A 13,363-nucleotide genomic window follows, 5' to 3' on the forward strand; every position below is an offset into this window, starting at 1 on the left:
GCAGACTTGGGTGGCGGGAGCAGAGTGCGGATGAGGGGAGACGGGGCCTTGTTGGGGTGGCCACGTTGGGTGTTGCTCCCAATGAGACAGGAGTCATGGGTGGACCAAGCAGTGGCGTGATAGATTCTGGCCGGAGGGAAAGGCATTGTTTTCATTATAAGCAAACACGTAAACCACAATGACTTACCATCCCGTGCCCCCCAGACTGGCCAGAACCAGAGTGTAACCAGATGTGCTGCAGGGAGTGTGGTCCAGATGTGGGCACTGGGTTGGTGGTGTTAGCACATGCCCCCCCAGCCCAGCAATCCGCTGCCTTTTTTTTAAGACTTTATTTGTTTATTTGAAAGGCAGAGGCAAAGAGAGGCAGAGGCAAAGAGAGAGAGGGAGAGAGAGAGGTCTCCTGTCCACTGGTTCACTCCACAAATGGCTGCAACAGCCAGATCTGGGCCGATCTGGAGCCAGGAGCCAGGAGCTTGTTCCGGGTCTCCCACATGGGTGCAGGGGCCCAAGGATTGGGCCATCTTCTACTGCTTTCCCAGGCCACAGCAGAGAGCCAGATCAGAAGTGGAGCAGCCGGGACCTGAACTGGCGTCCATCTGGGATGTCAGCACTGCAGGCAGCGGCTTTACCTGCACCTGCTGCATGGAAGCGAGTTTCCCCAGGGGACCCCGGGGCCCCAGCCTCTGTCACCGAGGACCTTCCTCGCCTCCCCTCTCCCCGTGTCATCTGGCTGCACGGGCTCCCTCTTAGCAGCCTCTCAGGGCAGGTGTGGGAGCAGTGGGCACACACGTGGTGCCTGCTCCAGCAGCGGGCTTCTCCCAGGCATACCTGTGGCAAAGCAGAATGGAGAGAACGGGCGGGCACTGGGGGCCTGGGGCCATGCTGAGAAGGGGGTGGAGCATAGGGGAACAGTCAAGCGTAGAACTTGGATCGAGGCCATTTGTGCCTTCCTTCCCAACATCCCACCATGCGTACGGACAGCCAGCCAGGCACTGATCCCACCATGCAACCATGCAGCTATAAAGCCATCCATCCCACCATGCAGACAGACACACAGCCACCCTCCCCTCCGTAGACATAAGCAGACACCACGTACACGTACACACAGCCACGTATCCTTCCATCAGCGCATCCCACCGAACAAACCCACGACCCCACGCTACCGCCCTAAAGAACGTCTTTCATTCCCGCTGTCCACCCCTTCTGTCTCACCCCTGCCCTTCCCACACATCCTTCCCGCTGGCCTGATGCCACGCAGGTACATGCACACGCCTGCTTTACTCATTGTCACTTTCTTGAAAGGCAAAGAGAGAGAACCTTCGACCTGCCGATTCACTCCCTCAAATGTCCTCAGTCTCCAGGGCTGAGCCAGGCCAGAGCCAGGAGCCAGGAGCCAGGAGCCAGGAACTCAGTCGAGGTCTCCCCGCTGTGGTGGCCGTGTTAGTGTCTCAGCTTCTAGGCAGCCTCCCCCCACCTCCCAGTCTGTCCCCCGTCCCGCACAGCTGCGCGGGATGTCCCTGAGTGCTTACCTGCTGGTCTGTTTGCTCTGCCCTACTCATACCGGGGTCTCAATAAGAAACTGTGCACATGGTGGCATTGGGTGGACTTAGAGAGGACCTACTGTGTGCAGGGCACCTACTGTGTGCAGGTGTCGTGCAAGGAGCTGCTAGGGATGGAACTGAACAGAACTGCCTCTCAGAGCCTGCTGCCTGCCAGGAGATGACGCGGCCATATGCAGGATTTTAATTCAAGTCCCGATAGGGAGAGGGGTGGGGAGGGCTCAGCCCGGACCGTTTAGCCTCAGCTTAGCTGCTCTGTCTTCATGAGCCTCAAATTCCTCCCCAGCAAAATGGAACTAATAAAACCAGAGAGGGGAGAAATCAACACTGTTGCCATGAAATTGCTTTAAATTGTTCAAATATATCTTCCGAGTTCTGTGGGGGAAAAAAGTTTTTTAAATAGATAAAAATTATTGTAGGAACCAAAATCAAGGTGATTTATTGATGTAATTTTTATAGACAGAGCCAAGTAATAGAAATTAATAAACAATGAAAAATGTGTATTTATTAAAGTGGAGCTTGCCGTGTGTTTGGGAGGATTAAGTGAGATAATACGTGGGACGTCTAGGTGGAGAGAAGCCGGCAGAGAGTAAACCTTCCACAAATCTTTGCTTTTTTAATTCTGTTTGGATGGTCTGGGGTAATCTTTGCTAAGAAGATGATGTTTAAACTAAATGGTGAAAAATGCATGGGTTCGTTCCAGTATTTTAATACTGCAAATACTGGGTAGAATCTGCGGCGCTTTTCGATCCTCTTCCAGTTTCTGTGGCTGCGTGACAGTAACCGCAGAGCCCAGTGGTGTTCGGGAGTCACTGCCCGTGTGCACAGGCTGCGTGGGCGTGGCTTGTCTGTGCTCCGCAAGGGCGGAGGTCTCAAGGCTGGGGGCTGAAACCAGCCTGGGGGCTCAGGTCCCCTCCTCGTGGGCTGTTCCCTCGTCTCCTTGGGCTGGAGGGGCTTCCTCCCAATATGGGATTCCAAGGGTGAGTGTCAGGGGAAGCTGCCTCCTTCTGATGACCCAGCCTTGTCATGGCATCGTTTCCAGAATATTCTATCAGTGCAGTAGTCACAACTTCCCCAGATTCCAGAGGCGGGCGTGGGGGCAGGTGCTGTGGCATAGCGGGTAAAGCCACCGCCTGCAGTGCCAGCATTCCAATATGGGTGCCTGTGTGAGTCCCGGCTCCTCCACTTCTGATCCAGCTCTCTGCTGTGGCCTGGGAAAGCAGCAGAAGACGGCCCAAGTGTCTGGACCCCTGCACCCGTGTGGGAAACCAGGAAGAAGCTCCTGGCTCCTGGCTTTGGTCTGGCCCACAGCTGGCTGTTGCAACCATCTGGGGAAGTGAAACAGCATATGGAAGATCTCTCTCTTTCTCCCCCCTCTCTCTGTGTAACTCTGACTTTCAAATAAAAAATAAATCTTTCTTGTAAAAACACATCAAGAACTCAACAGGCACAGGTGTGTGGAGGCAGGGCCTTTGTGTGCCCGGGTGGGTAGGGGACACCTGGAGCCCAGCCTGTCTCGAGTCGGCCGTGCAACCTTGGCTCCCACTGGAGCTCCCTAGGCAGCTCTACAGGCTGACGTCTGGGTGCCCCCGACCCGAGGCATTCTCCCCTTGGGGGTGTCACAGGCCTCTGGGGGCCTCCTGCTGGCAGCCGAGGAAGCAGACACAAGGGTGTTAGAGTTGAGAAATGAGAGTCGCCGCTGTAGGAGTCCAGGTGGCTTAGGATGCGGCCCCGAGGTCAGGGCAGGACCACTGGGCAGCAGGCACATTCTCGCCCCTGGAACCTCACTGCCCACAGGCATTGTGGTCTGGCGAGCCCAGGGCGATGGGCTGAGGATGGTGGTCTGAGCACGGTGTGCCCCTTCCCCACACCCACACCAGCAAAGTCACATGCTTCGAGGCGTTGTCAAGTCCGCAGGGGACTCGGACACACAGCCAGGGTTGGACCAAGGGCTCTTCTCGCGGCTGAGTTTGGACATGCTCACTTTGCTGAGTGTCTCGCTAGAATGTCGGTCCGTTTTTTTTGGTTTTGGTTTTGGTTTTTTTTTGTTTTTGTTTTTGTTTTTTTTTTTTTTCGACAGGCAGAGTGGACAGTGAGAGAGAGAGACAGAGAGAAAGGTCTTCCTTTTGCCGTTGGTTCACCCTCCAATGGCCGCCGCGGCCGGCGCGCTGCGGCCAGCGCACCGCGCTGATCCTATGGCAGGGGCCAGGAGCCAGGTGCTTTTCCTGGTCTCCCATGGGGTGCAGGGCCCAAGCACCTGGGCCATCCTCCACTGCACTCCCTGGCCACAGCAGAGGGCTGGCCTGGAAGAGGGGCAACCAGGACAGAATCCGGCGCCCCGACCGGGACTAGAACCCGGTGTGCCGGCGCCGCTAGGCGGAGGATTAGCCTAGTGAGCCGCGGCGCCGGCCTGTTTTTGTTTTTTTAAGATTTATTTATTTGAGAGGTAAAGCTACAGAGAGAAGGAGAGACAGAGAGAGGTCCTCCATCTACTGGTTCGCTCCCCAAATGGCCACAACGGCCAGAGTTGGGCCGATCCAAAGCCAGGAGCCAGGAGCTTCTTCTGGGTCTCCCACATGGGTACAGGGGCTCAAGGACTTGGGCCATCCTCCACTGCTTTCTCAGGCCATGGCAGAGAGCTGGATAGGAAGTGGAGTAGCCGGGACTCAAACTGGTGCCCATAGGGGATGCCGGCACTGCAGGGAGAGGCTTAGCCTACTGCACCACAACCCCAGCCCCCAGAATGCCAGCTCTGACCCAACAGGTCTTGGGAGGAGGGGCCTGAGACCCTGCCTGGGTGATGGGGGATGCCCACACTGCCGGCAAGTACATTCGTTTTGGTGCAGTTGTCATTTGTGGAGGAAGCAAAAGTCCCCCTTCCCAAGCCCCTTCTCCAAGCCGCTGCCCCCTGCACCAGCCCAGCACACAGTCGGGCAACCAACAGCATTTCCTGTGCACAGCCCTGCTCTGGGCTTCCCTCCTGACGGGTGGAACATCAGAGCCACCTGCCGAGGCACAGGCATGCTTTTCTGAGAGCAAGGTGGGCTTTATGCTCACGCACCTGCAGCCACACACACCAGGAGGGAAAGCCACTCTGTGTCCACCCTCGACCTCCCTCCCTCCGGTGTGCCCACCCTTGTCTCCCCACCAGGGCACTGAGCGGTGGCCCTAGGACTCGCCCCTGACCCCTGAAGGCAGCACACAGCAAAGGGGGAACAACTCTGCGCGGCTCCAGAGTGCGAGGTCTGAGTTCACATCGTGGCTCTGACCCTTCCTGGCTCTGTGACCTTGGACGAGTGAATTCACATGCAAGCGGCTCTTTTGGTTATAAAATGTGTGGCCCAATGTGTGGCTGATGCAGGAGTCCATTGGTCCAGGGTGAAGGGACATAAATGCAAAGCCTGAAGCCATACACAGCCTAGTGCCAGGTCAGAGAGCAGGTGAGGGCTAAGGTGGTGACCCCTCCCCCTGGTCACCCCCCCCCCCGTCTGCCCCTCCTCCTCCTCCGGCTGCCACCACGCCCCACCCGGGAGCCAGGCAGTCCCTGGGGCTGACCTTGGCCTCTGACCCCCACTCGCCCTGTCACCCCTGCAGACATGGGGAACTTCGAGGAGGGCGAGAAGCACCAGAGTGTCTCCCACGGAGAAGCCGCCGTCATCCGCGCCCCACGCATCGCCAGCTTCCCCCGGCCACAGGTCACGTGGTTCCGGGACGGCCGCAAGATCCCGCCCAGCAGCCGAATGTGAGTGCCTGCACCATGGGGACCTGGAGGGAGGTGGGGAGGTGGGTGTGGCCCTGTCGGAGGAAACCTCGGCCAGCTCGTGGGGACACAGCCAGCCTGGGGTCATCCCAGGGTGGCGCAGAAGCTGGGCTTACAAGGGGCCTCCTTGCAGAGTGCCTGGGAGGACTTGGGACCCTGGAAAGGCAGCTGGGTCCCTGCTCTCAGCTGGAGACTAATTCTGCCTCCTGGGGCACTTCAAACACGCATATACAGAGACCCTGTCACCATGACAACAGGCCCAGGACTCAGGGGCCAGGGCAGAGTGTGGCCGGGCAGCAGTTGGGGTGGGAGGGTTGTGTGTGCTTTGGCTGTGGGGAGGTGTGGCCAGGGCAGGCCCATAGCGTGAGAAAGATGTGGCCCTTAGAGCTTGTGCAAGGACCCTTCTGTGTGCCCACTGGTGTCGCAGTGGGGCCTGGCCAGCACCCCACATCTCCTGTGCCTCCAGTCCCCTCTCGGCTGTCATTTGCAACACCAGCTCGCCCCTGCTCCAGGAGGCCGCCCTTCTCCCAGTCTGCTCGGGCTGCCTGCTGTGCACACCGGGTGGGGCCTGTCCTGGTCTCTGTGGGGAGTGAGGAACAGATGGACAGATCTTGTCTCTGGGGAACACTCAGCGCAGCGAGAAAAATGTCATGACAGCAACAGGGTGACATCACACTCATGGCAGTAGCTGTCATCATAGCAACAGAACGACGTCACGCTAATGGCAAAAGCTGTCGTCATAGCAACAGGGTGACATCACGCGAACGACAGTAGCTATCATAGCAACAGGGTGACATCACGCGAATGGCAGTAGCTGTCATAGCAACAGGGTGACATCACGCTAATGGCAAAAGCTGTCGTCATAGCAACAGGGTGACATCACGTGAACGACAGTAGCTGTCATAGCAACAGGATGGCGTCACACTAATGGCAAAAGCTGTCGTCATAGCAACAGGGTGACATCACACTAATGGCAATAGCTGTCATAGCAACAGGATGGCATCACACAAATGGCAGTAGCCAGCAGTTGTGGGGTGGCTGCTATGTTCTCGGGAAGCGCCAGGCTCACTGGGCACATCCCTCCCCCCCAGCGTTCTGTGTCATTCTCTTCCCCTGTCCCCAGACGTGTGTTCAGAAGACAGCTGTCCAGTGCACAGCGCTCACAGTAACCCTGCGAGGTGGCTGGGCTTGTCCCCTTCTCACAGACGATAGCAGGGAAGCAGCGAGGCCAGGTCCGGCCCCACGGACTCGGGGCGCAGGGTCCTGAGTTCTTGTCTGGCAGAGGTGTGACCTCGTGACCGCCCGCACCTGTGGGTCACTGTCCTGACAGATTCTCCACCTGGCCACCTGCCCACAGTTGCTGGGAGTCTTGAAATGCGCTGACCCGGGATGTCCCGATCGCACTGACAGGTGTGATGCAGGCGTAGGATTCTAGGAAGCTCCCGGGGGGTTCTGACATGCAGCCGGGTTGGGAACCGCCGTTCTGCAATAACGCTCCCTAACAGAACATCCCAGCGGCCTACAGCAATAAGCAGTTCTTTTATCTTTCTCCTGAACTTACAGGGTGGTGGTTTAGGCTGGGCTGGGCTGTCTCTCTTGTCTGGGGTGGGCTGGGCTGTCTCTCTTGTCTGGGGTGGGCTGGCTACTGACTGATGGCGGCAGCCTCGCACTGGGTGATTGGGCGACCCGGCTGGGCTCTGCGTGCCCCATCCGCCTGCCGCCTGGCCCAAGCTCACCGTCCTGGAAGCTACACGAGAAGAAGGAGAAAGATAACACTGCCAGGCCTCTGCTAGCATCCCACGGGCCAAAGCAGAAAAAGGGGCTGGGAAACAGGCCCTGTGCCTCGACCTGCAGCGTCGCCTGGCAGAGGGAGCACAGAGCCGGGTGAGGGTGCCAGTGCCACCTCCGGCCAGCGGGTGGACTCAGCATGAGAGCCAGAGCGTGCCCCTTCGTGTGGACAGTGAGATTTCGTCCTGGAGGGGGACCGCTCTGCCACTCAGAGGCTGGGACAGGTCCTAGCCCATCCTGGCTCCTCCCTCCGAGGGGATCGTGGGTGCCCTGGGTGTGTCGCTGCCAGCCATAGGCTGCCTGGAACGCTGTGTTGAGAAGGAAGCTGAGACCTCATCCAGACTCAAGGGAAAAAGCATCATGATCGATTAGCAATGTCTGTCAGGGCGCAGGATGGGCGGGTTGGCATCTCTTTATAACATTTGCTGGGGCAGCTGAAACCCTGGCCCCCAACACCAGTTTCCTGACACCTTCCCACCTCCTTGGTCACCCCCATCCTCTGCCCTCACCCTCATTTTCATCACCAGCAGTGTCTTCGCCAGGACAGAACAGTGCTGGCCAGCACACACGTGTACCCATCCCAGGTCTCGTATATATACACACACACACACACGCACACACACGCCCCTACCACGCTGCTCCCAGACACACGATGGAGCTCTGGGGTGGATTTAGCTCTGCAATTAGTGGATTAATATTCATGTCGGAGCGGCGAGGGCCCCTGGACACGGATTCCCGGGTGTGTACCTGCCAGAGACGTGTATCTGATGAGCTTTATCAGCCAGGACGCCGCTATCTGCAGGGGCCGGGACAGAGCAGGATTAGCGCCACCTCCCCCAGGCCCCGTGCTCCTTGTTGAAAGGGAGATTCTTAACAGAGATGCGTGCTGGGGCCGTTGGGCTCATCCTCGGATGATTTATATTATTTGTAATTTTGTAATTGAATTATCCATTGAGACCTGCAGAGCTGAGAAACGGGGGGCTGGCTGCCTAGGAACCGTGTGAGGCAGGTGGGGCGGGGACAGAGGAGTGGTAAAGGCTGGGAGACGCCACCCAAGGGTCCGTCCTACAAGGAGGTACAGGGGGTGCCGCCAGCTGGGAGCCCTCCCGGGTACCAGCAAAGCCGCTTGCACTTTGCAAGTGGGGTGCAGAAGTGTCTGATTCTCCATCAGGGGGCAGTCATCACCACACCCCTGCCTGCCGGGGCCGAGGGAGGACAAGTCAGATGACCTCTCTGCCTCCGCTGCACCTCCATCAGGCCCTGGGGGTCTCAGTCCAGGTGCCTCCCTCTGGCTGTGCTAACAGCACTCAGATCTTGCAGTGCCACACCGGGGCAGCTGGCTGCTAGCCCATCAAAGCCCACTGCCAGACCAGGTTGGGAGGAAGGCTCCCCTCCACTGTCACCCCAGGGTCCTGGCGGATGGGAGCTATGCTGCCACCCACACAGGCGAGAGGGGGAGGGAGGATCCCGCAGGGGGTCTTAGGGTCCACGCCTGGACCCTGAGCATATCCTTCCTCCCCCTCCCCCTGCCCTGTGCAGGGACGCAGGGCAATCAAAAAGCATGGCCCCCCTCCGGGCGAGGATGGAGGCACCGGGATGGAGGAGGCACCAGATGGAGGTGGGCCACTGGCGCCATCCGCTGTCACCGGCTGGGGCCCCATCGACTTCCTCGTGGGGGCTGGCAGGTGCTGACTTGGCCGCACCCCTGGCCTCTATCACAAGTTTTTAGCAACTGTGACAACCCAGAGTTGTTTAGACGTCATCACGTGTCCCTCAGAGGGCACAGTCACCCCTGGCTGGGAACCAGCGACCTAGAAGGATGGATCCTAACAAAACACCCTGAGGAGAGAGTGGAGAGCCGAGGCTGGAGCTGGAGCCTCTGCCCTGTGGTGGCCTAGACACGTGGCCCCGGCCCCACGGTCACTGTGGCCCCAGGGGTCGCTGGGCGAGCTGGCACCTGTATGGCCCCGTGCTCGCTGCCCTTGGGATCCTGTCCCTCCCAAAGCTGGACATTCTGCCAGGGAGGGCTGCTGGAATCCCTCAGCCTCAGGGCTAGAAAAAAAATCTTCAGAAACACCTGCCCCCACCCCTTGCACAGCAAGGAGCTGGCTGCCTGCTGCTGCCTTCCACGGTTTACCCCATGCCCCAGCCAGAGCCGTGCAAACAGGGGCAGACCCCAGCCCAGGCCCCCTTCCCCCAGCCCCGGCCACCCCCACAGGCCAAGGGCGGGAGTGTCTGCGGGAGACTCCTCAGTGGGGAAACAGTCACCACTCCTGCCCCAAGTTGTCACCCTGAAACATTTCAGCCCGCCTCTGGTCCCACCTCCAGTCGCCTCATTAGCTGGAGGGTAAAAGACTTCACTGGGAAATAGAAAGGGAGAATCATTAGGGTACCCAGAAGTAGGGAGGCGGAAGGACCTGCCTTCCTGCTTGCCTGCGGGTGGCAGAGTGAAGCACAAAACCTGGCATCCCAGCCAGGCTGGGCGAGAGAGAGAGAGAGAGAGAGAGAGAGAGAGAGAGAGAGAGGAGCCTCTGCAGGGTGAGCGGGTCCCAGCCAGGAGTGGTGAGAGCCAGCGAGATGTTTATTGGAGCGCCTGTTGAAACTCTGTAACATTCACCTAATGGGAAAATTTGAAAAGAATTCAACTGGATTTGTCCTTGTTAAACTAACATTAAGGATGTTTAACAGCTGTCTCGGGCACATTGCATTACAATCCAGAGATAGACTTGACAAACTAATAGTTTTGTTTGTCATCGGGAGAGTGGGTGAAGGGAGGGGCCGCGGGAGCCGGCGTGGGCAGTGCTCCTGGCCCTGTCGCACCCACGTTTAAGGGGGACCCCCACTTCCTGCTTGGATGAGCCCCGCTTGCAGCTCAGGGGCTGCAGGATACGGGACCTGCTGGGGGGAGGGGCACCCCCTGTGACTCAGCCAGCCCCCTTTTCCCTCCCACCCAGCCCGGCTTCTTGGAGGAGGACCCTATACCCAGTCTGGGGGACTAGAGGCAGATGGGACCCCCTGCCTGGGGGTGCCAGTCATAGGCAATCCTGACCCTGGAGTTGGCCTGAGCTAACTTCCAAGTAGGGTTCTGGAAGAGCCGGCTGGTTTCTGAATCCATTACCTCCCTCGTCCTTGGGGCATCCTTCCCCAATCTGCCCCATGACCTCCCACAGCTCTGGGCCCTTGGGATAAGGTGGTGGTGGCCCTCAGGGATGTGACCTAGGGTGGGGGCTGGGCAAGCTTCCTGGGGGCAGCCTGACCGTGTCCTTCTCATATCTGGGTCTCCTGGCCAATGATGGCAGGGGCTGAGATCCCGGCAAACCCAATGCAGCGGGGGTTCAGGCCCTCAAGGGTTGGGGTTGTGGACTGGGGAGGGGGCGGGCAGGACAGCCTCTCCCCTTTCTGGCCAGGGTGGGGTGGGGGCGCCTGCTCCTACTCCCCTGGGCCCGGAGCGCCTGGGGGCCCCATCAGCAGAATCCTTTTCCTCCCCCCAGAGCCATCACGCTGGAGAACACCCTTGTCATCCTGTCAACCGTGGCTCCCGACGCCGGCCGCTACTATGTGCAGGCTGTTAACGACAAGAACGGGGATAACAAGACCAGTCAGCCCATCATGCTCGCTGTGGGGAGTGAGTAAGCGGCAGGGCCTGGGACTGTCACCCAGTGGGTCATTAAATCCCGGAACGGTGCTGGGGGCGGCGGGGGGGGGGGGCCTTGGGGAAGTGGAAGGGAGCAGGAAGAGGAGGAGGAGGCAGGGCTGGGGGTGGGAGTGCCTGCCATCTGTTCCTGCAACAAGTCAAATCCTGTATCAGGAGAGGAGACACCTAGTGTGGCTGTGACCAGGGCTGGTGGGGCGGGGGAGGGGGCGGCGTGGAGGGAGACAGCGCATGCGCATGTGGGCTGTGGCCACACCAGGGCATAAGGGGCTTGCTTTCCCCTCTGGTCAGTGGGCATCTAAAAGGTGCTGCTTCCTGGCGGCCCCCACTGTCGGGGATTCAGACTCGGCGCAGGCTGTCACCTAGAGATGGATGGCCCCTGTCCATCTCAGATGCCCCGGCTCCCCGGGAGTCAGTGGCCCCACCCCCAACACAATGCAGAGCCAGCAACAAGCACGTGGCGGGGTGACTCCTGGGTGCCCTTTGCCACCGACGCTGCCCAGCCAGCCTGGAGCCAGCCAGCTTAGCAGTGACACAGCTGCTGGGTTGTCCTCCCCAGCCGGATGCACCCCCCCCCCCCGGGTTCTGTTGCCAGGAGAGGAGAGAACGTGGGTGAGGTGGCTGGGGTGGCAGCCCAGGGCGGGCGTCACCCAGAGCATGGGCTGAGACCAGGGCTTCGCGCAGCAGCTGAGGCGCCCCCGCGAGCTGGGGGAGCCAGATGTTCGCGTCCCTGCACATCTGCACCACTCCCGCTCCCAGAGCCAGCCTCATCGATCATCCACAGCCCCACCTGTACGCGCATGCTGGCAGCAAGGGTGTGGGCAGCCTTCCCGCCTCCTTCCGCTGAGCCCAGCCTCATCTGCCAGTGCCCAGACCGCCTGGGACACCCAACCCCTGCTGCCCCTGGCCCTGGCTCCGCTTAGCTCCAGCAGGACCCCCGCCCCATCCCAGTTTGCCGAGAGAGTTCCATCCCGGATGCTGACCCACCAGGGTCACGCTGTGACCTCTGACCTCAGCCCCATGGCCTGGGATTGCTGTTCCTGCAGGAAGAGGAGTTGGGGCATCTGCAGGAGCTGCTTTTCCCGCCCTTCCCAGTGGTGGGATGATGGAGTCTCGTGGGGTCTGGGCATTTAGGGAGAGGCAGGATCAAAGATACAGGGGTGCTTCGTGATCCGAGTCAGAGCCGGGCGTCTCCCTGGGTGCCTCAGTTTACCCTGAGAGCCGAGGTCAGGGCGCCTGTACTCCGTGCCCCTCCTCCAACACCCCCTCCTCTGCAGAGGAGGCTCTGACCCCCCAAACCTCCAGCTGTCCCCCCTCCTGTCTGCCCACACTCGCCCTGTCGCCCCTCCGCTGGGATTCGTGCTGGATTGAGAGCAGAACCTGCTGATCGTGAGCTAGTTTCTCCTCCCACGAGTGATCGCACTTCGGAACCTGTCCCCGTCGCTGACACAAATCCCCAGCCTGCCTCTGCCTCACCGCCTCGCCCAGCACCACCCTGGCTCCCTCCCTCACCTCCCCCTGCCTGGCCCCAGCCTCCACCCCACCCTCATCTCCTCTGCTCAGGGCAGTCCAGCAGGGAGCCCGTGCTGCCTGGAAACAGAGAAAGAGAGAGCAAGGCCAGTGACCGCCCGCCCAGGGTGGCCCTGGTGACTCCTTGGAGATGTCACAGCTCCGACACGCCACACCTGGGCTGCAGTGTCCCTTAAATCTAATGGGAACCACTTAAGTAATTTTCAGACTCCCAGTGGCTTCATTTGTTACAAAGTGAACACAAAGAGGCAAAGTTAATTTTACGACTAAATTCTGCGTAACCCAGTATACCCCAAATCACGTCCTTTTAAAATACCACCAGGATAAAAAAGTATTGATGGGATATTTTATATCGCGTTTTCACTTAGGAAGTCTTTGAAATCCGCATGCATTTTGCACTTGTGGGACGTCTCCATTTGGAGGCTAAATTTCCGTCTGAAATACGTGATCCGTTTTCAGATTTCCTGAAAGTTACAGCTGAAAAGGTAGCGTGGTGTGCCCAAGCTGCCCACGCACGCGCACTCGGAAGTCTTCTAATAACCGAATTGGGAATCTGTTTTTAATTAAATGCGAATCAGTGACAATTCAATCACATTCCATCAAAGGAGCGGCTGCCACGCAGCCAGAGCCCAGGAGGCCCGTGTGGGATGACACGGGTGGCAGGGCCTGGCTGCCCTGGGCCCCGGTGGCTGGCCTCCCTGCCCCCTCGCGTGGGACCTGTGGCCCAGGTGCGCCGCCTGCTTCCGGAGCTGTGTTTGCCTCATCTGTAATGTGCTGCCCATGGCACAGTCGGGAGGATGCAGCCAGGTGATTCAGGGAGGATGGATGCCAGCAGATGTCCCTCATCGCGGCCTGGGCCCTGTCCCTCTCTTCCTCCTGCCCTGGGGCGCTGTGGACAACACCCCCTCCCTTGATCCGGCTCCCTGTGGTCTTCACTGACCCCTGGGGGCCCCGTTCACCCCAGAACCGCAACTGAGGCTTGAGCAAACTGCACTTCTAGCAGTTCTGCGCTGACTTTGGGTCCAGGCCACAGCAGAGCGGCTGCTGGTGTGTGTGTGTGTGTGTGTGTGTGTG

At 59.4% G+C, this 13,363-nt stretch overlaps 1 protein-coding gene across 2 annotated transcripts in view; it reads left to right on the forward strand.

Annotated features, from left to right (window-relative positions):
• The window catches only part of SDK2 (sidekick cell adhesion molecule 2), a 237,523-nt gene that overhangs the window by 145,838 nt on the left and 78,322 nt on the right, over positions 1–13,363 (forward strand). For both annotated transcript variants that reach the window (XM_051825916.2, XM_070060373.1), the window contains exons 4-5: positions 5,154–5,301; positions 10,599–10,732. In XM_051825916.2, coding sequence (XP_051681876.2) covers positions 5,154–5,301; positions 10,599–10,732 — 282 coding nt within the window. The remainder of the gene's footprint in view (positions 1–5,153; positions 5,302–10,598; positions 10,733–13,363) is intronic.

Source organism: Oryctolagus cuniculus, chromosome 17 (assembly GCF_964237555.1).
Source record: "Oryctolagus cuniculus chromosome 17, mOryCun1.1, whole genome shotgun sequence".
Lineage (NCBI taxonomy): Eukaryota > Metazoa > Chordata > Mammalia > Lagomorpha > Leporidae > Oryctolagus > Oryctolagus cuniculus.